General features: G+C 32.9%; 1 protein-coding gene across 2 annotated transcripts in view; it reads left to right on the top strand.

The window, feature by feature from the left end:
* The window catches only part of NBEA (neurobeachin), a 743,995-nt gene that overhangs the window by 135,511 nt on the left and 581,851 nt on the right, over window positions 1-26,633 (top strand). For both annotated transcript variants that reach the window (XM_023208811.1, XM_023208812.1), the window contains exon 11: window positions 15,896-16,004. In XM_023208811.1, coding sequence (XP_023064579.1) covers window positions 15,896-16,004 — 109 coding nt within the window. The remainder of the gene's footprint in view (window positions 1-15,895; window positions 16,005-26,633) is intronic.

The following is a 26,633-nucleotide window of genomic DNA, read 5'->3' as shown; positions in this document are numbered from 1 at the left end:
CTAGTTTGCATTTCCACTTTCTGTTTTCTTTAATTTTTCAATCTTATTATCTTCTAACAGGAGTATTGTTATTTTACTCATGCCATAGATTTTATTTCTTTTAACTGTCTTACATTACCTTCCTTCATTTATTTTGATTTTATGACAGTCGTGCAGGTATAATGGTATCAGTTCAAAACTAAAATAATTATTATTTGCCTTTATAAAGAATATTGCCACATGCCATAATTCATCCTCAGAAACCCAGAATGCTTTTAACAGAATGTAGCTATAATGCTGATTGTCACAAGTGTTTAAACCCTCTTCTTTTTCCATCCAGGAGTGAGATGTGATGACCATAACACGTAATGAATGAAATTTTCAAGAAAAGATTTAGTAAAGCATACTAAAGAGATTCTAGTTAATTTAGTATTATAATTTTATTGGTTTTTATTTCTAATTCTACTCAAATTTTTAGGTTCACAGTCTTGTTACCTAGGCTGGTAACTTCCAGTGCTTTCTCTCTAGCTTGCCTTCAGTTTAGGTTTATACACATAAACCATTGATGCAATATTTCCATGTGGAAAATCTCTCAAAGTTAGCATGACTCAAGTAAAAATTCATAGACTTCTTCTCTACCCAATTTCTATTGCTTTTGATTTTCTAATGTTACTGAGGAACATTGTCTCCAGGTAGTCTCTTAAATTAGAACCCCAAGAGAACTCATCAGTTACTTTCCTCCCTTTGAATAATTAAAATATTAGCTGTTCCTATATTTGTCACATACAATCTATCATGATAAGCTATTGATATTATTCCTTAAATACCTCACAAAGCTACCCTTTCGTCTCCATCCATATTGCTACTGCCTTAGTTTAGGTTCCCATTATTAATTACTTCAGCTAGTATATATCCAGTAATTGCTGTTGCCCTTTTCCAGTAATTTGCAATGGCTAGAAGAGTTATCTTTCTAAAATATAAATCTAATTATTTCACATCTGTGGTCATTCATTGGTTTCCTGTTGCCTCAGAGCAAAGTCAGCATCCGATTTGGTCATGCTTACTTCTCTCTTCTAGTCACATTTCTTGATAGTCTTTCCAAACCCAAATTCCTATATATAGCAATAAGGACAAAGAGTGGAAAATGCTAGCAGGGACATTCTAGAACATGTATTTATGAATAAAAGGTGCTACAAATAGGGACAGCCTCAGCAACAGTGTATGGTTGGGAACATGGTTTTCTGCAGTTCTTGGATTTATAATGCCGGTGAATTAGGGAGGAGATTTAACGGAATACTTCATTTAAGGTGTCTTGGAGTCTTACTACCTGCTAAATAAAGGGGAAGGTTTCTGTGCACTTAAATCCAGCTTTCAGCTGCAGAACAGAGATGGAGTGTCTGCTGTCATGCAAGTGGACGATAAGAAGAACCATAGGCAATCTGTATACCAAATGACCAATTATTCAATACGTTGGTTGTACAGATCTTGTTTAATAATCAGCACAGAGAAACCTATCAGTATACAACGTATATTATCCAGCATTTGCTAATTATGGCTATAGTAACAACCTCAACATCTGGTAGCCTCATAAAACAACAAAAGTTAATTGTTCATAACTGGTTGTGCTGTGTTCCCTGTGTCTTCTCATTCTGGGTCCTAGATTGAAAGATTAGCTGTGATATGGAATATGTTTTTCCTGTGTCAGAGAAGTGCAAGAATCTCAGTCAAACAATATAATTGCTCTTGTAGCTTCTGGTCAAATGAGATGAATGTCATATTCAATCTACTAGCCAAAGAATGACCAACTAATCCCACATTTAGTGAGGGGATTTGGTTGTAAAATATGTGTCCTGGAAGTGGGGGTAGAATGTAAGTCTTTTGGCCATAGGCAAGGATTTATAATCTTCTTATTGAGATGGAAAAGTCAAAAGTTGGGAATAATAATGCAATCTTCCATGGGACTTATGAAAAAGTATTATGGTGCACAGGAAGGAAACCGATATCCTAAAGACTTGAGACAAGCAGACTTATAAAACTTTGGGAGGCCGAGGTGGGCAGATCACGAGGTCAAGAGACGGAGAGCATCCTGGCCAACATTGTGAAACTCCCTCTCTACTAAAAATGTAAAAATTAGCTGTGTGTGGTAGCACATGCCTGTAGTCCTAGCTACTTGGGAGGCTGAGGCAGGAGGATTGTTTGAACCCGGGGGGGGGAGGTTGCAGTGAGCCGCGATCACACTACTGCACTCAAGCCTAGAAACAGAGCGAGATTCTGTCTTAAAACAAACAAACAAACAAAAAAAACCTACTAGTAGGAATTCAGAAGAAAATTTTGGTAACAATTAGGGTACAAAATGATCCTGTATGAAATAGCAGAATACCATAAGACTGACATCGAGACAATACTATCAGAATTTAGAGATGATGGCCAAAGTCTATATTTTTGCCAGGGAGTGTAGAATATTCTGATACAAAATCAGGTGTGGGAAACAATAAAGAATGTTTTTCTAATTCCTTCTGATAACTTCTCATTGAATTAAAAACAGTATATGTGCCTTCTTTTGGATTTACTGGAGAAAGTAAAAATTAAAAATGTGATGGTTACAAAAATACAGAAAACAAGGGAATGGGAATAGAACCATAAAACAACTGTTAATGTAAAGTAACAGGTTATATAACCTGGAGATACCATTAACTGTTAAAAGACTGAAACATACATATTCATTCAATAAGCCAGAATCCAACAATGTAAGCTTTAAAGAGAAAGTATTTCATTTAAAACTCAGTGGTAAAGAATATAGGTCTCAATTTTTGGTCTACTGTAGTCTGGCAATTTTTTTCTTAGTATACTACTAATAAAAGTGTGGACAGTATACTAATAAAAATGTGGCTATTTTGTTCCATATGGAATGCATGGATGGTATCTTTTTACCTAAGAAAGCACATATTCCTCATTTTCTGGTTAGAATAAAATCATTTGTTAAGAAAATAGTCCATCATGTTTGTTATATTTTACCTAGAAAGTAGGTTAGGTCACTCACTACTAACCTATTCCAAAACTTTCCCTAAAATTGTACTTATCTCATGGGATGGGGGCCCTTTTGCAACTATTTATTTTCACTTAATTCATGGTTGTTTTATACTTTTTCTACAGGAAGAGTCAAGACATACTGCATGGCTTGAATGATAAATTTTCTATAGTATGGGTACCCATACTGAAGAAATAGTAGTAGTAGATCATTATAATAGTAATATTACCCATTTCTAAACTATTGGTACAGATGCTTGTTTCTTTCTCCACTGTGTAGTTTTTAGAACAACACAGTTCTCCCTTTTCAATCGTTGCCTGATGCTGAGATGGCACCTTCAAATTATTTTCTCAAGAGAGTGTAGGGGTCAAGTACCATATAAAATTTTAAAAATTGTTTAGTTCCATATCTAGAACATGCAGGAAGCTTCTGTCCCTCCTAGTACAACCGTTGTATATATTATTTCAATTGATAACATTGAGAATCTCTCCTTTGGTGGCCTGTGGGTGCCTATTAATAGATCCAGCATTTAGAAACATGGAAGTCCTTTGCAGGGTCATTTTGACATAACTTTATTGAGGATAGTAGTCAGGGACTTGAGTGGGGTCTTACTTATCTGATGGAAAAAGAAGGTTGATATCTTCTTTGACAAAGAGGTTATGAGCAAAACCCCTGCCTTTAATTATGTAATTTCTAGATATTCTTTATCAGGAAGTCCAAGCTGAAACTGGAGGGCAGGTCACAATAAGGCTCAGTTGGAAGAAGAAAATATTTTTGCCAGGGAGAGGAGGGCATATATTGTCCTTTGGGGTGGTAAAGCTGACTCAGCAGTTTGGGTATTTGGCATGTACCCCTTGTAACTCAGCCAACTACACTAGGTAGCACATCTTTAATACAGTTGAAGACCAGACTTAAATAGGTTTAGGAACATAAGGAGTTCTAGTAGATGAGTACTATTAGGAAGCAAAGGGTAAAAAGTTTACACTAATTGATTCCTGTGAAATTAATGTGGAAGTCAGGTATGAGACACATACATTTATTTGCTGCCAAATATTTTTATAGTTGGAAATGGGATACAGGACTTGGTACCTTTGGTATCTTACGCAGTAGTGAATTGGACCAGGTATGATCCCTTCCAGCAAGTCTTGGTGGAACTTTAATGAGAATCCAACGTCAGACCAAAGATGCTGGCATTCATCATCCCAAGTTTATCAGTTGGGCTTTTTAAACCTCTAAAAAGTTTGCCTTAACACAATTACTTTATAATTTAAAACATCGAATGAAATATGTATACATAAATGTTTTGTAGTATGGCTTGCTGCTGGAAGGCCTAGAGGGAAGTTGCATGTGCCTCGCCCTCAGTAATTCACGGGGGAATAGCAGGATTCCTATTTTTCTGGTGGCTGTATATCTCATCAGGGTTACGAATATCTGCCTATTAGAGCCTAATTTTTGTACAAAGCCTAGCTATTATTTTTGAATTCTATTTGTCATTTTCTGTGATATTTGTGGTGAAAATATTGTTGAAGTTGATCTCCTTTAGACAATTCCTTTGCAATGTCTTTATTAATGGGCAAGGTACTCTGAATCTGAGTATTAAATATTATATGACAGCTTTTGTTAATGGATTTACTTAACTATCTTCATAAAATATGCATATTATTTTTGAACTTTTTTTCATAGAAACAAATTCAATCTAAATATTTATTAATAACTCTCAAGATGGGCAAGTTTTTTTTTTTTTTTTTAAATGCTTACCTCCATTTTGCAAGTGGCAAATATGGCAGGAATGACAGTATGTGTGAGGCATCTGAGAAAACAATTTGGAGGATATTAACAATGTTTGCATAACTTTTTTTATTTTTTACTTTTTATGCCAACTCACGTGCAAAGAACAGGAGAAGATTTTTTTATATCATCTAACAACAATTGGTGGAGTATAAAATAGTGAATCTTATTTTTAAGCATATTTTTTTCTTTTCTTCAAAATTTATTTTGTTTATAAAAACACTTTGCCAAATTTATAGGTGTATGTGAATATTCGTTACATTCATAGAATGTGTAATGGCCAAGTCAGGGTATTTGGTCATTATCATCACCTTGAGTATTTATCATTTCCATTGTGGTAACATTTTAAGCCCTCTCTTCCAGCTACTTTGAAATGTACACTACATTGTTGCAAACTATAGTCACTCTACACTGCTATTAAACATGAAAACTTTGACCAACTATCTAACTGTACGTTTGTACCCACTAACCAACCTTTGTTTATTCTCCCTCCTACCCACATACCCTTCCCAGACTTTGTATCTGTCTTTCTACTCTCTACCTCCATGCGATCAATTCTTTTAGCTCCCACATACGAGTGAGAACGTGTGATATCTTTCTGTTCCTGATTTATTTCACTTAACATCATGACCTCCACCTCCATCTGTGTTTCTGAAAATGACATGGGTTCATTTCTTTTCATGGCTGAATAGTACTCTGTTGTGCATATATGCCAAATTTTTTTTAGCCATTTGCCTGTTGATGGAAACTTAGGTTGATTTCATTGCTTTGCTTTTGTGAATAGTGCTATGATAAACATGTGAGTGCGTGTATCACTTTGATATACAGATTTCCTTTCCTTTGGATAAATACCCAGTAGCAGGATTGCTGGATTTAGTGGTAGTTCTATTTTAACTCTTTGAAACATCTCCAAACTCTTTTCCATAGTGGTTGTATTAATTTATAGTGTGCAAAAGTTCCCTTTTCTTCAGATCCTCACCAGCATCTGTTATTTTTTGTTCTATTTATAATAGCCATTCTAACTGGGGTAAGTCGATGCCTCATTGTGGTTTAGATTTGCATTTGTCTTATGCTTAGTCATGTTGAATATTTTTGCATACACCTGTTGACAATTTCTGTGTCTTCTTTTGAGAGATGTATATTCATGTCCTTACCCCACTTTTTAATGTTTTTTTTTTTTATTGTTGTGTTGTTTGAGTTCCTTGTATATGCTGGATATTAGTCCCTTGTAGGATGAATAGTTAGCAGGTATTTTCTCCCGTTCAACAAATTGTCTCTTCACTCTTTGGATTGTTTTCTTTGCTGAGTAGAAGCTTTTTAGTTTTATATAGTCTCATTTGTCTATTTTTGTTATAGTTGTCTGTACTTTTGAGGTCTTAACCATTAAATATTTGTACTGAAACAATAAAACTACTAGGAAAAAGCATAGGGAAAATACTTCAAGATACTGATCTAGGAAGAGATTTCATGCCTAAAACTATATTTAAAAATTAAAATATTTATATTAAAAATATTTCCCTTAAAGTTGGTACCTTATCTTATGTAAGGAAATTTTAGAGTACACTCTGGAGAAGTCCAGTCAGCACAAAACTGAAAGGATGAATTTGGAAGTGGAAGGGACTGCAGCTTTGGCTGAAGCATGAGCCACCATTAACATCATCATACAGCTTTTGGTCAGCAATGAATTTTATAATAGTCACGGCAGAAGGAAGATATAAATGATGTAAGTCATAAAGTAGTATTAAAATAATATGCCAGGGAGATTTTTTTCAATAGTAAGCAAGGAATTCTTATTATATGATTGTGTAAAATCATGAACAGCTTCAGAACCATAAAAGAAGTATGGCATCTATCAACATTACAGCCCAAAAGTCGACATTTATGAAAGGAACGGATATATGCTCTAGAGAGAGAATCAGCTTTACACAATTTCACACACATGGACAGAATATTCAGAAGCAAAATAAAACTTTTTGTTACCTGATGTAGGAACAAATGGTATAGCCAGAGAATAATGTAGACTATAATTTATTTACATTAGAGGTAAGATGAAGATTTTGAAGTAGGTTTGTTAAACCATGTTGGTTTTCATGAAGTGGTCACGTTTTCTATAGCTGGAGTTTGGAATAAAGGGGTTGGCATGGGGCACCAGTATTAACGTAACACAGGGAAGAAGAAGAGTTTTTATTTTCCAGGCATTAGAAAGGTGCAGTATTTTGGTATTTTGGATAGGTACTGAGGTATCACCTACCATAGTTAGTGTCAGACAGGAATCTATTATGAAGGTTGAAAAATCCTCCAATATTATTGCAGCCATAAACTGAATGCAATCTATGAGGCAAGCAAGCTGCTATGAGATTAAGGAGAAAACTGTAGTAAGCAATTGGATATTGTTTGTCCTTTTGAATCTCCATTAATGTACCCTAAATAATTCCATACTTCAAAAGAAAGGTAACAGGTTTAATATAATTAGGAAAACTCAATATAGGGACTTTGGACCGATGTTGTTTAAGAAAGTGATAAGTTCTTTCAGTTTTCTGGTTCTGTGATGACAGCCTGCCAGTTTTTATGGTCGTTGAGCTATTGTAATATAATCCAGCTTCCATAGTTAGCCATAGCCATGTGGATTTGTCAAACTGTATGGTCTGGGGGCATCCCAGATAGCTTCTATTTAGGAAAATGCAAGGTGGTGTTTTTAGTAGAACTTAGTAAAATTTTGGCTTTTCCAGTATATTCCGGGTCAAGTTTACTGGAGTACTTGATAAGAAAGATAAATAAAAATTAGATATTAGGCTGGTAGGGACTCTGAAATACATAGTAGTATACAGGCTTTTTTTTTTTTTTTTAATCTGGTTGTATTAGTCAATATAGGTTATATGATATCAAATTAGCCATGAAACCTTAGTGGCTTTATACAGTGAAGGTTTATGTAGTGTTCCTATGATCAAATATAGTTTCGTCAGCAATCTAAGGTTTTGGATTTCACCATCATATTTCAGAGTAGCCAGTATTCATCATAGGAGGCGAGGAGTGGGGCTAGAGAATTATGCATAGGCTTTTTATTGTTGTAACCCACAAGAGATTTCTGATAACATTTAGTTGATTTAATCACATAATTAACTATAATGGGGGTAGGAAATGTCTTCTGTATACACAAGAAGTAGGACTATGACGTGGGAATTATTAATAACAAACATTGTCTCTAGCATACTTGGTTTCTTAGCTGGTAAAATTAGTGGGTTTCAGTGGTTCTTGGTTAGAATTACAGGTTTTTGGTGTGAAAGGATTTGATGACTATTAGAGATGTGGTGACATAGCAGTATTAAACCTGACTTTAACTGATGTGATGCTGTATGCCAATATCTGGGCATATTGATTAAGTTTGTACAGTTAGTTTGTTGAGATCAAAATATGGGGACTCAGAAGGATTTTTTGAGTCATCTTAGCTTAGAGTTTCATTTAAGTCAGTCAGAAAACAAAAAATTCAGTTCCAATTCTGGTTGAGGTGGAGTGAGCACACCCTACCCTGTTTCTCCTACTCAATGCAAGAATAACACCTTACATGGACAGAATTCACGCAGCCACTATTTCAGAGCTCTGAAAAGTGAATAATAGCAGGTAGAGTGGGGAATAAGAGCAGAATTCACAGTGCCTTTAAACTGGAAGTGAGTTCACTATACTTTTTGCCCCTTCATTATTCCCCAACATGAATTAAATTGGTTGAAAACCTGAAATTGTGCACCAGGGTGTAGTGAGAGACAACTCTGGGAGAAATCCTCTAGTTCTAGTACAGAGTGCCTGATTAATTTATCTTTTCTTCACCTTGTTCTGTCATGACCCAGCCCTCATGTAGTCTTATCACCAATGGAAGCCTATAGAAGCCAAAACTCTGAGAGAGGCTTTTCTTTGATCAGTAGAGCTAGAGTCCTAATAGGGTGGGAGAAACACCCTTTTCTTTTTAATCTCTCTGCCTTTCTGCCAGTGGCCCTGAGTGTGAACAGGCTTGTAGAAGTACATTGCAGAGCAGAGAAACTAAAGCCCCAGTGTTTTGACAGGAGAACTGAAAAGCAGAGCCCCAGAACTGAGAATATCAGAGATATCATGGAACGGGAAGAACATGAGAAAGTAACCCTATAAAATTTTTTAATGAACTGCAGCCCTGAGTTGTGCGTACATGGATATAATCCAAATTGGAAGTTGTAGCTGCTACAATAAGGTAAGAAAAAGAAAGTCATACAGATTATAAAGGAAAAAATAGAATGATCTGCTTTCACAGAAGACATGATTGTCTATGTCAGAATTCTCAAGGACATGACTTACACATAAATTCTAGCAGTAGTAAGCCATGTTTAGCATACTAGTGTCACAAGATACAAGGTTCTCATACAAAAATGACTTATATTTCTTTATATTAACAGTGTACAATGTGAAACCACATTTAAAAATACCATTAACTGTAGCCTCAAAAATTTTAAATACCGAGATACAAATTTCATGAAACATGTATAGGATGTGTGTGCTGAAAACTACAAATTGCTGATGACAGCAATCAAAGATCTAAATAAGTTTAGGGTAATGTCATATTCATGGACTCAGTTTATAAAGATGTCATTAAGTTGGTAGATACATGTAACACAATAAGAATTAAAATCCCAGGTGAATATGTTCATTAATATAGACAAGATGAGTCTAAAATTTATATTGAATGACAGAGTAACTAGAATAGTTAAAACAGTTTTGGAAAAGAATAAAGTTGGGAGAATTATACTTACCTGACTTTAAAACTGACTTTTAAGCTGTAATAATGAAGACAGTGTGGTATTAGCAAACACATAAATCAGTGGAACAGAGTAGAGTCCAGAAATAGTCCCACACATATATGGACAATTAATTTTTGGCAGAGGTGCAAAAGTAGTCTAATGGAGGAAGGATATTCTCATGCCAGACAAATGAGCCTTGACCTAAACCTCACAATTTATATGAAACTTAACTCAAAAGCCTAAGTCTAAATATAAAACATGAAAGTATAAAACCTTTATAGGAAACATATGAGGAAATTTATGGGACTTAGGGTAGGCAAAGCTTTCTTAGTTGTGACGACGAAAGCATAATTCACTAAAAAAAAGGGATACATTTCATTTTGACTTTGTCAAAGTTGAAAACTTTTGCTATGGTAAAGATGCAATGAAAATACATGGTACAGGCTGGAGGAAGATAACAGCAAATTGCTTATTTGACAAAGGATTTATGCCAAGAATAAATAAAGGACTTTCAATCCTTAACAGTAAGACTACAATTCAGTATTTAAAAGTGGACAAAAGAATAGACACTTTATCAAAGAGAATATAAGGATGTCAAAATAGTTAATGAAAAGATATTCAACATCATTAACCAACAGAGAAATGTAAATTAAAACTATGAGATACCATTATATACCTAATAGAATAAAAAGTAGCTATTGTGCTAAATACTGGTGAGGGTGTGCAGAACAACTAGAACCTATTACTGATGAGATTGCCAAATGGGTCAGCCAGTCTGAAATATAGTTTGGCAGTTTATTATAAAGTTAAACTTACACTTATTGTATAGTTTAGCCTTTCTACTCCTAGGCATTTATTTATGAGAAATGAATGAAAATCATGTTCACATAAAAGCCTTTATGTGAATGTTTATAGTAGCCTTATTCACAATTGCCATTCCACAACCCAAATGCCTTTACAAATGAATGGGTATACAAACTGTGGAACATCCATTAATACAATGGAATACTACTCATCAACTAAAAAGAATGGACTCGATATATGTACTTACTTGGATGCCTCTCAGAGGCAATATGCTGAGCTTACAAAGGGAGACTCAGAAGGTTACAGACTGTGTGATTCCATCTGTGTCACATTCTTGAAAAGTAAAAATATATAGTGATAGAGAAAAGGGATAAGTACTAGAGCTTATGGGTATTGAGAAGGTGCGGCTATAAAGCTGAAAAGTGATAGCACAAGTGAATTTTTTTGGTGTGGGCTATATTTTGATTGTGGTGGTAGTTATACAAATCTATGTATTTATTTAACATTCGAAAAATGGTACACACACAAAAAAAAGAGAGAGAGAGAAAGAAATTTCACTGTATGATCATTTAAAAAACAAAATTAGCTATTAAAAGAATAGAAAATTTCTGGCCTGTGTAAAAAGCCTGAGTATTAAAGAATTGTTTCAACTTTGTGTCGTCAGCTGTTAATCTTTATTTTCTTGCATTTGCAAATTCTAGCACTTCTAGTGTATGTTAATCCTGTTTCTGTTAAATAGGCTGGGGCTTAGGTGAAAGTGGAGCCAGCACCAAGATAAAGGACTGGGCATTTGGCTTTCCTGCTGTGGCATGTTTTGACCTTGAAGGGCATTAGAGTATGCATAAATAGTTAAGATCATCCGTGTGTAATTATGACCTGTTTCTAATTTTTCTTTCCAGTTTAGAACTTAAGTTCTCCTTAGGGGTTAGGAAGTTACATTATTAAATTTCTAAAGCATTCATCTATCCATATTTACTATAGTGGTGACTGTCATTTGTAAAATGTCCAGGACATTTTCATAAAGGGACTATGACATTTAGTGCACTGTAAGGGGTGGTATGTTAGTTGGGGTTAAACTGCAGTACTATTAGATTGTGAAAGTTATTTCTTTTACCTTTGAATGATTTTAGTAAATATATGAAAGGAGCTTATAATAAAAAGGCATTCTGCTCTCAAACTGTATAAATTTTGTTACATACTGTATACTAATATATAGTAATATAAGAGATTTAGAATGAATTTTTTTACATATGAAAATTTTAACATTTTGTTTTCTTCAGAAGATAAATTGACATGTTTCAAGCACTTTTTTATACTTTTTTAAAACTATATTTGTCAGAAATAAGATATGGTATACAACATAAAATTAAAAATCTCTGAGAAGACAAAGGAAGACATGAGTAATAACCTAACTTTTAATAGAGCCTCTAAGGAATGCTCTTAAGTATCCACGACAGTGGTAGCAATTCAAGTTATAAGGTTGCCTTGCCTTTTTATCAGGATGAAGGAAAAGGTAGAAATTACTGAGAAGAGATTTCACGGCAAGGGGCAGACTTAGTGATTTCATGTGCTATCTTATGTATCCATCTGTCCTTGTATTTTACTGTGTTGCATTTCACAGTTTTCCTTATTTCATTCTGCATTCACTGCCTGTGTAGGCATTGGTCTTCTCTGAGATCACATCTTCATGAGGGCGTTGTCTAAAAGTGACTGCTAAATGTACCTGGAATTAGAAACATATGGGTTAGCCCCTTCTAATGTTGAACTATGAAGGAAATTAGCTCTTACTAATTAGCTCTTACTGTGAGTCTTTTTTGTGTCACCGAAAATTATCTTGGATGCGAAATTGTCTTGGGTGTGGACTTGAATTGATTAACATACAGTGAAATCAATTATTTCTGCTGTGATCACTCTCATTTAGGAGGAGTTATGTAGTGAGAGAAATACTATAGAAATATAATATTAAATATTGTACATAATTGTAATCATCTTTTAAAGTATTTCACTGTAATTCAGTCCTAAAGTAGGCTTAAGAGATGAAATCTTTTGAAAATGTCAAAAGATTTTTTCCCCCTTACTGATACCATAAATCTGATTTGGAACTTAATCTCCTTAATCAGTTTCTTTGTAACATTCTTTTAAAAGGGGAGGATGTATTGGATTTTAGGGGGAATCTTTAGTTTTTATGGAAGGTATTTCCAATCTTCTTAATAAAACGATGTTTATTTAAAAAGCCAATCTAGTTGTGGTACTTAGCTTTTTCATTAAAGACCAAATTGAGTAGCCAGTTTATGTCTTCAGAGAGCTACCTCTTAGGTACAGAACTTAGGTTTATATATTCACTCTTAATCATTTTAGTTATGAATTAGGTGTATCTTTATGATATATTGAATTCTAAATAATATAAGTACCTCAAATATAATAAAACTTTATGGATCACATCACATGAGTTATCTACATTAGTTATTAAAAAAAATAAATACAAATTGAAATGGATAAAGTTATAGTAAAATAAGTCAAAATTCATATTTAAATTTTAATGAAATATAAATATATATTTTTTTATTATAAACAAATTAGTTATGCTTATACATAGTTAATAAATATTCTCAGGTATTTGTGGGCCAAGACTATTGTTGTATTCTTTATCAATAAAGGCCAAAAAGCTCTGGAGAAATAATAAATATGCTAATTTATAAGAGGTATTATTATAGTATTTCTTTCATTTTTTCCCATGGTCTAGCCCTTTAAAATCTGATACTTGAAATAAATACTATTTTCTAACTCAAATGAAACTTATTAAGAATTACAAGATGGTAATTATTTTTAAGAAAAAACACCCACTAGGTTATTAGTATCATTTTCCTTAAAAAGATACAGGATTACAAACTCATATCCATTCCTGAAGTAGAATTGCTACTTACAGAACATGTGTTATGGTACTGTCTGTTGAAAAGTTTAGCAATTATATATCATGACATAATAATCAGCATACTTTTGGTCTATGAAGTAAAATACTCCTGTGAAAATCTGTTCCCAGGTATTGCTATACTTTTCAAGAGAATGTTCTATGTTGTATTAGTTCTGGCTGACTCAGATACTTGCTTTTTGGTTTATCCTATAGTATATATTTAGATCCTCTACAGATGAACTGATGTGTTCTAGACAGGAAGTGGTATGTAGGAGATATAGGAATGGGCTGAAGTATCCTTTATATTTGCCTTTGTATCTAGGGGAGTTGGAAATAGGCAAGAATGGAGAGAAATTTTGTATGGCAGTACACAGAATTTTGCAAGTTTATTGTGAGCCCTGCAACAATCCGATGCATTTTAGTTACTGGTAAGTTTGTTAAATTATGTTTGAAATTGTACCTCTTCGAAGATGGCCATCTATTTACTATTACGTCCACCATGTCAATTATACCTTATTGTAACGAATTTTTTTTTTTTTTTTTTGCAAAGATGTGGTATTGCTATTGCATTGGGTTTTAGGTATAAATTGAAACTACTTTTGTTAGTGAATGCAATTGACATTTCAATTGGTGTCCTGGTTAATAATGAAGTGAAATTAACACTTTATGGATAGCAGAGTCCTGTGTTAATATTTTGGAATAATAATATTAATATTTCTGTTTTTGTAATGGAACTACACTGTGTTTAGAGGTCTGAGGTAACTCATTAGATGTTTGAGAATGAGTAGTTATTCTGACATAAAAGAATGAGAAAGTCCATGTCATCCTTGCAATTTTATATGGTTCTATATAGTAGGGCGATTTACTGTAAGAAATACTTTTTTTGCCTTTTTTCATGGATCATAGGGACCATTGTGAGGCATTTCTAGTCTTTCTTTTTGGCAGTGCTCATGTTTAGGAATCCATTTTCCCACTAAATCACTAACTTCAGTGTATATAAGAATTCTACGAGCAGCTTAGGAAATTTTGTAATCTCTATGCATCGTTTTCTTTATTCTTTTTAAACATCTAGGCAGATGTGTTATGTGTAATACAGTACTTAGCAATTATTTGTGAAGTGGCCTTGACTATTCAATTCACTTAAAATGGACTAGATTGCTTAATAGCTGTGCTTCTTTACAGAAACATTTTTTAAAATCCCAAGAGATTCCTTGGTAGTTGTATTTTTCTTGCAAGTGTCTATCTTTGGCTTAAGGACAAAGTAAAAGAATATCATTGATTTGTGATAGTTTACCTTTTTTTTCGTGGTTTAAGGATATAGGGTCAGTTAATATAATTGAATTTTAATTTCCTGTAACAAAGTACTTTGTTTCTAGATACTATATTTTGTCTAGCTGATATGTAATTCATTAAACTATCAATTTTTATGATAATGATAATGATAATTTTGCTGTTGGTTCTTGTTATGAGAACATTTCTAATGTGAACAAAAGTAGCCACATTAGGAGAAAAATATATTATCCCTATTGAAACTGGAAGAGCTAGAATAATTCAAAAATTAGAATAACTTCAGATTCCTTTTGGGCTTTAATAATTTTCAAGTTTTCCTTATTGCCAAATTGTCTGAATCACTTGTAAAAGTGAGTACTTCTGCATTTAAAATATGTTTAGAAATGTGTGTTTTTACCCTTTCTTATGAATATAAATAGGTAATTTAGGGTATATTATAAAACATTGTAAATTGATACTATTTTAATTCTTGATAAAATCTGGTATATAACAATTTATTATGAGTTACATTAAGCATATACAATGAAGGAATATGTATTTCCATTATTCAGAATACTGTATTCATGTATCAGTGTTGCTGGTTAAAATCATTGTATATAACTGTGAAGTAATGCATTATCAAAGCTTAATTCAATGCAATCATTTCTTTTTGTTTTGTTTCTTCATTCATTCCAAAGACAAATCAAGTGCTTAATCTTTGACACCTTTTTGTCTGCTTTTATGTATTTGTTTATGTATTGCATAATTGTCACTTTTCATTTCAATATTATATAAATAATTTCTTTGCTCTCATGAGCTTTTCTTAGGGCATACCTGGACATAAGTGACATGTTACATATTTCTCTGGATTTTTTTAGCAAAGTGTTTTTGAAGTATAGTTCTAAATGAAAAGTTTATTTAAAAATAGGACTTGTTCTTACAAAGCAGTATTGCATCTGTATTTAAAATTTTCTACAATAGCTTGTTATTCAAAAGAATAGTATAATACAGTCTTTATTATGGAAAATGATATGTGTATGTTTCTTAGGTTTACTTGAAGCCAGACATATAAATATATGTAGAGATAAACTTTGATGTTTTACTTTGGAAAGTAAAAAGCTACACAGTTATGATTCAGTTTATTATATTTAATTTGTAAAGAACAACACTAGTTTTCTCATGCCTATGAGGAAATATATTCTTTCATATATAAGGCATAATAGTCATTGTCAGTAAAATAGAAATTAGATTTGAATATGGTTATTATCTTTTGGCATAATAAAATACTGAAATGGAATGCTGTATTTATAATAAACATGTGATGATTACATAATGATGTCTGTACTTTACATGCAGTGCTACTCTTTTGGCATTCCTGGTTGAACTACTTAAAAGTTCAGTAGCCATGCAAGAACAGATGCTGGGTGGAAAAGGCTTTTTAGTCATTGGCTACTTACTTGAAAAGGTAAGTGATATGTGTTGATGGTTTTATTGTGTAGCTTCACAGTTGGACAGCTGACAACCACTAATTATATTTTTTCTATAATTTCACTTTCCATTGACTTATATACTATTTGCTAATTCACAAACCTCTTAGATTTCAGTGTAGACATGGAATTAACTGGGTATCGGAAGTGTAATTAAGAAAATTTGATTTAAAAAAAGAAAAAATTTACATCTATATTCAAGCAATAAGTATCATTTCTCTTAAGTTTTTCTATAGTAGTACACCTTTATTTCTGCTCTCGCTTTCTAAGGTGTCACTTATCCATGGTCAACTGCAGTTCAAAAATATCAAATGGAATAAACAATTTATAACTTTTAAATTGTGTGCTGTTCTGAGTAGAGTGATAAAATCTCATGCTGTCCCTCTTTCACAAGCCCTGGACATGAATCTTGCCTTTGTTCAGCTTTTTCATGCTGTATACACTGTCTGCCTATTAGTCATTTAGTAGCTGTCTCAGTTCTCAGAACGAAAATCGTATATATCATCCACTAGGGGTCTTGGAACTGTCGCCTTGGGATAAGGAGGGAGTAGTGTGGTTGTTTCTTTGCTATCTTTTCACTTAGACTACTTTTTTTTTTTTTTTTTTTGAGATGGTGTCTCACTCTGTCTCCCACACTGGAGTGCAGTGTGCGATCTTGGCTCACTGCAACTTCCACCTCCTGAGTTCGATTAAGCGATTCTCCTGCCTCAGCCTCCTGAGTATCTGGGATCACAGGCGCGCACCACCATGCCTGGCTAAAGTTTTGTATTTTTAGGAGAGACAGGGTTTCCCCATGTTGGCCAGGCTGGTCTTGAACTCCTGGCCTCAAGTGATCTGCCCGCCTTGGCCTTGCAAAGTGCTGGGATTATAGGCATGAACCACTGTGCCTGACCTTAGACTGTTTCTTGAAAGTCTTTTGTATTAAGATAAAAATCTTAATTTATATTTAGTGTACATGGATTTACCTGTTAGGTTTTGTGTTATTTTTTAATTATGCTAAAATTTTAATTATGCTAAATTTTTAATTATGCTAAAATTATGCTAAAATTTTGACTAATTATTAGTCAAAATTTTTATTTTGTTGTAATAGAAACATTATTTTGTGTTCTTTTTCCCTGCTCTTATTATATATTATTTAAAGTAGTTTTTTTCTGATCTATACATAATATAAACAATAAAAATTAGATAGGTTTACTTTTTCCTATTTTGTGTCATTTATGTTGTTTTATGACCTCTTTTGCTTTAGTCACAGCTGTGCTTTTATGATAATGAGTGCTGAATTTCTGATTATGATCTCACAAGAGTTTAATTGTATCATGTGATTTCCTTTAAAAATTAAAGTGGGATTTCATGAATAAATAACAAATACCTATGCCCTGTATTAGCACTCTCAGACCTCTTCTTATCTGTTAGTTAACTCCATAATATTCAGCTGCTCTGAAAATGAAACTATTTGAGAAGTAATAGAAGTGAGATCTCAACTAAGGGATAAACATATTTCCTTTGGAAAAAAATTGAGAAGATATTTTGAAGTAGTTTTAATTTTACCTCCAATTGTTTTGCGTTTGAAATGTTATTGATTAATGGATAAACAAAATGTGGTGTATACATGCAATTGATTATTATTTAGTCACAAAAAGAATCAGGTTCTAAAATATGCTATATTTTATTTATTACATGTCTTTATACGTATTTTGTATATAACATGTCTTTTCTTTGAAAAAAGTGTTGACCTTTCTTTAAGGATTAATGATTGAAGAGTGGTAGATTGTTAAGTAGATTGATCATTGGCAGCATTTCTTTATTGAGATGATTTTTTCCGTAACGTTATTCAGAACTTAAGGCTCTTTGACTTATTTTTTAAAATGATAGAATACTCTTTTTCTATATCTAGTTTATAATAATTGTTTAGAAGATGTATGATAAGCTACATTTAACATGAATTTGATAACATATGAAATGCCTTTGTAAGATTAGTGTGTGACAGGATTTCTGTGAAGACTTACCCCTTTAAATATGCTTTCATTTGTTTACTGAGAATGTATCAGAAAATTATAAAGTAAACATTCTTTTACTTAAAACTTAGCTTATAGTTAGAAATATTTGTAAAAGCCTTGAAATAAAAATGTATGTTAATATTTCACATCTTATAATGTCAATTTAGTGGATGCAAAATACTATTTCATTGTAGTTTTAATTTGCACTTTTCCTAGATTTTGAATAAAATTAGACATTTTCATATATAATTATAGAAAATTAATCTTTTATCTTCTTTGGTAATCATTTCCTTTACCAACTTTCCCTCTGTGTCTTCATGATTCCCGCCCTGAGTCAACCCATAATTCACTTTTTGGCTTTATGAATTGCTTATTCTAAATATTTCACGGAAGTGGGATCATACAGTATTTGTCATTTTGTATTTGGTCCATTTTGCTTAGCATAATGTTTTCAGTGTGCATCCATGTTATAGCATATTTTACAACTTCATTCTTTTTTATAGCTAAATAATATTCCATTAGATGTGTATATACATTTTGCTTCTCCATTCATCAGTTGATACACATTTGTGTTGTTTCTGTCTTTTGGCTGTATGAATAAAGCTGTTCATGTACTAGGTTATATGTGGGCATATGTTTTTATTTCTGTTCAGTAGATACCTAGTAGTTGATTTGCTGGGTCCTATGTTTAACTATTTGAGAAACTACTGATGTTTTTCAAAATGACTTCATCATTTTACATCCTACCAACCATATTTAAGAGTTCCAGTTTTTCCACATCCTTACCAACTCTTATTTTGTATGTCTCTTTTTGATTCTGGCCCTCCTACTGGGTGTGAAATGGCTTATCAATTTTAAATTTGCATTTTTGGAATGAATAGTGGTGCTGAATATCTTTCCATATGCTTGTTGTCTATTTTCATGTGCTTATTAGCTATTTATTGATATATGTTCTTTGAAGAAATATCTTTAGCTCTTTTGCCCATTTAATAATTGTGATATGTGTCTTTTTATTATTGATTTGTAGGAGTTTTTTAAATATTCTGGATACTAGTCCCTTAATAGATGGATGTTTAGCAAATATATTCCTCTATTCTTTGGATCACATTAATTTTCATTTCCCTGATGACAATCAAGTTGAGCATATATTTATTTTACTTTTGGATATCTTCTTTTGTTAAATACCGCTTCAGAGTGACATTTTCATTTGGGTTGTCTGTCATTTTGTTACTTATTTGTAGAAATCATACATATATTTTGGATGTAATCACTTCATTGGATATACACTGCAAATTATCTCTTCTTCTTTGGCTTCCCTTTTCACTCTCTTAATGGTGATTTTTGAAAACAGAAGTTACTAGTTTTAATATAGATTACATTTTCAGTTTCTTTTATGACCAGTTCATTTTAGACCCATATCCTGAAGCCATAAGATTATTCTGTTTTCTTCTCAAAATTTTGTTTTATCTTTCATATTTAGATCTATAAGCTATCTGGAATTGAATTTTATATATGGTATGAGTATAAGGGTCAAGGTTCTTTTTTTCCCCCATATATATCATCTAGCTGGCCCAGTACCATTTTTTGAAAAGATGATTTCCTACCTCACTGCAGTCTAATCTTTGCCATAAATCAGATGACTATGTATGACTGGGATTTTTTTGTGTGTTTCAGACAGTACAACAGTATTTTAATTTGTATAGTTTTTTTAATATGGCCTGATATTTAAGAGTATGTCATCTAGCTTTACTGTTGTTCTTGAAGACTGCCTTGACTATTTTTGGGTCTTTGCATTTCCATATATATCAGCTTACCAACTTCCACCAAAAAACATGAGGATTTTTATTGTATTATATTGACATCTTTCCTATATTGAATCTTTCAGGTCATATACTTGATATGTTCTTTTATTGAGATTTTCTTTTGTACTTTTCTGTATGGAACAGTTTCTGTCTTTTTTTTTTTGTTTTTGTTTTTGTTTTTTTTTTTGAGACGGAGTCTGGCTCTGTCGCCCAGGCTGGAGTGCGGTGGCCGGATCTCAGCTCACAGCAAGCTCCGCCTCCCGGGTTTATGCCATTCTCCTGCCTCAGCCTCCCTAGTAGCTGGGACTACAGGCGCCTGCCACCTTGCCCAACTAGTTTTTTGTATTTTTTAATAGAGACGGGGTTTCACCGTGTTAGCCAGGATGGTCTTGATCTCCTGACGTCCTGATCCGCCCGTCTCCGCCTCCCTAAGTGCTGGGATTACAGGCTTGAGCCACCGCGCCCGGCCCAGTTTCTGTCTTTTTGATGGATTTATTTCCAGATACTTGATATTATTTGATGCCCTTAAAATTTTAATGTTTTACACTTGATCTTACCCAAAAGGCCAAGAAGCAATTAAAAGTTTTGATTTTTAATTTGTTACTGGTACATAGAATTATAATTGATATTTACATTGAACTTTTATATATCAGTCTTTCTATTCCTCTATTAAATCTAGTCATTTGTAGATTTTTTCAGAAAAATTTTTGTAGACAACAACAACATCAGAGAATGATAGTTTTGTTTTTTTTCCTTTCTAATGTTTAATTTTTTTTATTTTTTTCCTTGCCTTGTTATACCACCTAAAAACTGCCAGCACAGTGTTGAATAAAAGTTGTCATAGTGGCCATCCCTGTCTTATTCCTGATCTCATGGGCAATGCTTTTAATAATTAGCCAGTAAGTATGATATTTTTAATAGATTACTTTTTGTAGATTTGAGTTTTCTTTATTATAAACAGGATTTTATCAAACACCTTTTCTACAGTATTTGAGATGATTATGATTTCACTTCATTTTTCTTAATTTAGTGAATTACATTGATTATTTTTCAGATTTTAAACCTTCCTTATATTCCTGGACTCTCGTTTACTCCTAAATCTACTCCTCTTCCAAACTGGCTTTCATTTTTACATGCCCTTTAAGATAGCTCATGTCTTTGTCACCAGTGGCCTTCATAATCTGTCCTGTGATTATTTCTCAGTCCTTATCTTATTTGGCCTGTGAATATTTCAGTTGAACATTCTTTCCTTCTTGAAATGCTTTATTGTATTGTGTTTTGTGGTGGCTTTCTTTGTTTTTTCCTTACTTATTCTCTTTCATTAGTTCTGCTTCGTCTTTCTGAATTCTCATGAGTGTTCTGTCCTAGTGATTAATCCTGGAAAGCGTTTCACTTTTCCATCTACACAGTACCTTACTCTAATTGAGATTATCTACTTCTGCAGCTTCCATAATCCTGTAAATACTAATTGCCTCAATTGTTTCTCCTACTTTTAGTTCCACTTGGATTTCTAGTAATCTTCTTGACTAAATTATCCAAACTTATTTTTCTCACACATGTTTCATCCTTGAGAGTCCTTTATCTTATTTAGTGGCATTACCATTCAACAAGTAGTTGAAACCAAAAAGTTAATTCTTTTCAACTCTACTTTTTTTTGCACTCTAGGTCCAAACTCTCAGGAAATTATGTTATCTTACTGTCAAAACCTATCCAGAATCAATTACTACTTCCTTACTTCTCAACTCCTTACCATGTCTGTTGATATCATCTTAGTTCAAACCATGATCATCCTTTACCATTGGTTACCTACAGTCCATTTTTCACTTGCAGTTAGACTAGTTGTCCTACAATGTGCCCAGTCTTATTCAAGTCTTCATCCTTCTCATAATGAAGTCATAAGCCTTATACCTCATATCATCTCTTCCCACTCTTCTTGCTTTCTCGGTTTTAGGCAAGGTCTTTTTGCCTTTTCCTTAGAAACTAATAAAATGGTAAGCATTTACCCAAGGACTTTTGCATTTACTTCCCCCATTGTTTCCATCACTCTTTCTTCAGATACTCACAGAATTTGGTTGTATGCTTCGTTCAGGATTTTGCTTATATGATGCCTTACCACAGAAATATTCTCTGATCATTCTAAATAAATTAGTAGTCCTTCCGTAACCATCAGTGTTTACGTACACTGCTAATTTGTAGCACCATTCTGGCATGTTTTATGTTTTTTACTAATTTTCTGCCTCCTTTTGCTAGAATGTAGGATTCATGAAGCAGGGGCAATGTATATGTATTTTTGTCTCCCCTTATTGTTATATCTTCAGCACCTAGAACAGCGCTTGGCTCAGTAAATAGTTGTTGAATTGAGTATATGAAAAGTCCTTGCGTGCTTGTCTGATTACCTAAGAAAGAGTAGCTCTTTTACCTTTCTTAGAGAAATGCTCACATTGTGTTGTTTTTAAATAATCAGTGGTAAGGTTAGTATTAATAGTATAGTAATAGAATTTTCATTTTTTAATTGCTTAACTGATAACAGGTTACGGATTAACTGCAACTTAGCTTTTATATCTCCTTGTCATAGAAGATATCTTAGGAAGATAGTATGTGAGAGGCTTTTTTATTAATAAAAATTTTACTGTTCCGCAAAAAATTTTAAGGTGTTTTTGTTTTGTTTTGCCAAAATATGATCTGGTGGAAAACTTAGAGGTTATCCAGTGATTCAATAGGATATTTTTGATTGTGGTTAGTAGAAAATTTGATTCAAAGTATCTTAAACATTAAGAAAATATACTAACTAATGTAACTGAAAGTCTAGTGTTAGATGGCTTGTCAGTTATATTATTGGCAAGAAACAGATGGCATACTCAACCTATGTTTTTGAGAAGAGTTTAATGAAAGGGTATTTAAAAAGTTGTAAACAGGTAGCTTGGCAAGATTTGAAGAGATGAGGGAAATAAGTGTTTAGTATAACCCCAAGAGAAAGTTGTTGTCGCTATTAGGGGAAGGGTACCTGATGGGAGTGTGGTCTTCAAGAAAGGAGTATAGTGTAAGTGTACTGAAGGGGTAAAATCTGGAAAATATATACCCAAATTCGTTTTCTTTCTGTCCTTTAATTTCTTGGTAATGTCTTCAATTAGTCAAACCCAACTGGAAACCAGTAGGCAACAGAGCATCCGAAGCATGACAGTAGGCAACAGAGCATCCCAAGCATGAGAATAGGACAGGGAAGGTTGGAAAGGCAGCAAAAGGTTGGAAAAGCAGCAAACAGTAAGTTGTCTTTCAGGGCTGGGTTATCTGAGTCTCAATAATGTCATTAGAGACTCAGGTTTTGTCTATATCTCTACTGTACCAGCTACAGTGTTGATTTTATGCTAAAGCTGATACTGTTTGAGGTCACAGTGCTGCCAGAGAGAACTGGTGCTGTATACCTTCACATCCAGGTGAAGAAAGTGAGCTCCTTTCTGTCAATTACTGAGCAAGTTTCTTCTCTCCAATTTGATTGGTTAGCTTAGAGCTTGGTTGGCCTACCATTGAACCAGTTGTTGCTATGAGAATGCTAAACTTTGATACCAAGTCTCTGAGCTAATCATTGCTTGCTACACTCCCTTATCACTCCCTACCAAAACAACAACAAATGATTAATCTGGTTGGATTAGGCTATTTGGAGCAAAACCTTGAAGTCCTGGGAGAAGCAGAATGGATAATAGACTACTTTATGATGTACCTCTACAATTACAATAGTTTTACACAATTTATTGAATATATACTCATACACATTATATGTATATGTGTGTGTATGTGTAATGGTTTCTACAATAAAAATGAACATTTCTGATAACCTGTTCTGTTATGGGCTAATCTAAATGTTGGAACAATCTCTCTTTATTGAATAGAAGTTTCTCTTTGTAACCTCCAGTGCTCCTATTTGGTTTAAAATTCTGGAGTGGATGCTATAATGCAGTGATTTTATAACTTCTCAGATATTATTTCTAAATATGGTTAGCCATGTTACATATAGTACTTCTTAAAAATTGTGTGTTCTGCCACCACATAAAAGTAATATATGGATCAAATTCCAGAACTTACATTTTCTATGAGATTTAAATTGTATTTCCATCTAAAGGTTACAGATTTATAACTATAAATTATCCAAGTATAGATCTTCTTTTAAAATAGCTTTACTTGAGAAAATGAAAACAAATACCAAAATATAAAAATATTTTAAAACTGTTAATCAAAGGAAATACTTTTAAAAACAGAGTTAGAGATCTTCTTTCTTTTTTTCCTAGGCTGCATTTTTTCCTACCTATTCTATTCTTACTCTGTTTTTGAATATGACATTAATTCAGTTAAATGTTTCCTGAGAAATTAGGATAGGGATCAGGAGGATAAAAGATGAATAAGATAATATCTTTCTTATATTAGGAAAGAGATTTATTTTACACTAACAATAATACAAGGAAGAAGGAATAAGTACTACTAAGAGGTAACGGTAACATGCGGTTGAAGAGAATATTCATTTATACATTTATATACTATTTACAATCCAGAATAGTAGGATTTTGAGTAGGAAAATTAAAATACACAATTTTAGAAAAATATTTTCTAAAGAATAATTTTAGAATGCAAATCTGCTACCCAACAGCATTAATTGGTATGCGAAAACAACAGGCCTTTTTTTTTTTTAAGTTATGTGGAAGGCCTTGTGGTGCTTCTAGTATACCTTTTAATATCATGGTCCAAGTTCCAAACTTGTTTTTATATTGTGAATTCATCAAGTGGATATGTTTATAATGGTCAGCCTGATTTTATAATACAGGTTAATGTTCTTTATAAGGACATGGTGAATAATTTTTATGAGCTACAGTCTGGTCACATAGCATGTTTAGTAACAGGATATGACTGTATTCTATTTTAGAGTTTTACGTGTAAGAGTACAATGTATTAGATCATATTCTTGAAATCATTACTACTGAATAAAAATAGAATGTATAAGATAAGCTATGTGAAATTGTAATTAGTGAAGGAGCTGGCTACAGTTTTAAATAATTAGTAATCTCTTATTTTAATCTTATTCCCTCACAAAGTACTGTATTATTTTCATTGATATTCCTTTAAATATGATTACCCACTCTACTTTTTAAACTCAAATGTTTGTTTTGGTTCCCCTCCTTTATTAACTCAGCTGTTTATTTAGATCATTTCCACCATCTTTTGTAAAATTTTCATTGAAAATTATGTACTAAGTTTTGATTTGAATTTCATTGAAAATTATGTACTAAGTTTTGATTTGAATTTTGTAGGTTATTGCTTATGCAAGCACCACTGGTAATTTTGTCAGACACATTATTCTATTAATGTGAGATCATTTTTAACCTTATAATAATTTGAACCAATTAAATGCCCCCTTCTTAGTAAAACCTGTTAACCATCCTTCTACAAATGTTTTATCTGCACCATAGTTTCTTCCATGACTTAGTAACCTCTAACATGTTACATATTTTACCTTTTTATTTTATTTACTATGTGTTCCTGCCTTATCATCTCTTAGAATATGTTCTGTGAGGCAGAGTTTTTTCTTCAATTTTGTTAGCTGCTTTTTTGACAATGCCAGGGAGCGTACTTGACTAATAGTGAGTAATCAACATGTATGTTTTCTAAACGACTAAAAGTCTTGAACTCTACCTTTAAGGTAAAGGAAATGTATGCAGAGGTGTTACAAACTGGCGGAGCAAGATGGTAAAGCAGAGGAAGCAAACGTGTCTTGTGGGTGAAATTGGTCCACAGTAATATTCTGTAGGACTCAACAAAGAGGTTTAGTTTTGATCTTCACCACTCTTTACTGTCTCCTACTGTAGTTTACACATTGTTGTTAGCTATTTGCAATCATTTTAGTTTGTGACCTTTTATGTGGAAGTGTGAAAATTCATGATGTGCTTAAGTCAGATTTATTGCGTTGTCCTTATTATGAACATGAGAAATGTAGCTAAATCATATGGGAGGTAAACTTGGTAAGAAAATTTCATCCCTTTTAAACTTAGATCATCTTAAACTGATATTCAGACTTCAGTCAGTGAAGAAAAGGGAGGAAAGATGTGTTGTGTGATGTGTGCTTTAGGACTGAGTGGTAGGTGATTCTTTACCCTATGACTGAAAGGATAGTGATACTACAAAATAGTATCACTAGATGAGGAAGAAAAGATTTGTGTAGGAAGATGTATTTTTTGATGTTTGAGTTTGAATTACCAGTTTTTATGAAAATCATTTTTTAATATTATAGCATTTTTATCTGAGATAGTATTCTAGGATAGCATTGTCCAATTAAAATACAATTCAAGCCTCGGGTGCAATTTAATATTTTCTAGTAAAAAATTACAGGTGGTATTAATTTTAATAATGTATATAGCCTAGTGTTTTATTTTGATAATATGCAAAATATTATTTCAACATCTATTCAATAAGAAAATATGATTTTTAAAAATATTCTGAGCTGGAAAAACCCAGTTTTTTTCATACTTACAACACATCTCACTTTCAATTGCAACATTCCAGCAGCTCAACCGCCACATAGGGCTTCTGGCTACTGTATGAGATGGTTCAGCTTTAAGGTTTGGTTTCAATTTTGGAGAGTCTGTTGTTTAAATACCATTGGTAATAGGTACATGGTGGTAGCCATTGAAAATTCTTGAAGCGAGTACTCAGCATAGACATAGTGTTGTATGAAGCTATGAAAGCATAGTATATCATCCAAAGATAGGATATTTATGGGAGAAGAGAAGATCAAGGAAATAATATTTTAAGCAGTATTTTTACA

The sequence above is a fragment of the Piliocolobus tephrosceles genome, chromosome X (genome assembly GCF_002776525.5).
Source record: "Piliocolobus tephrosceles isolate RC106 chromosome X, ASM277652v3, whole genome shotgun sequence".
Taxonomy (NCBI): Eukaryota; Metazoa; Chordata; class Mammalia; order Primates; family Cercopithecidae; genus Piliocolobus; species Piliocolobus tephrosceles.
Note: the sequence above shows the minus strand (reverse complement) of the source record. Positions and strands in the feature narration are given on the sequence as shown.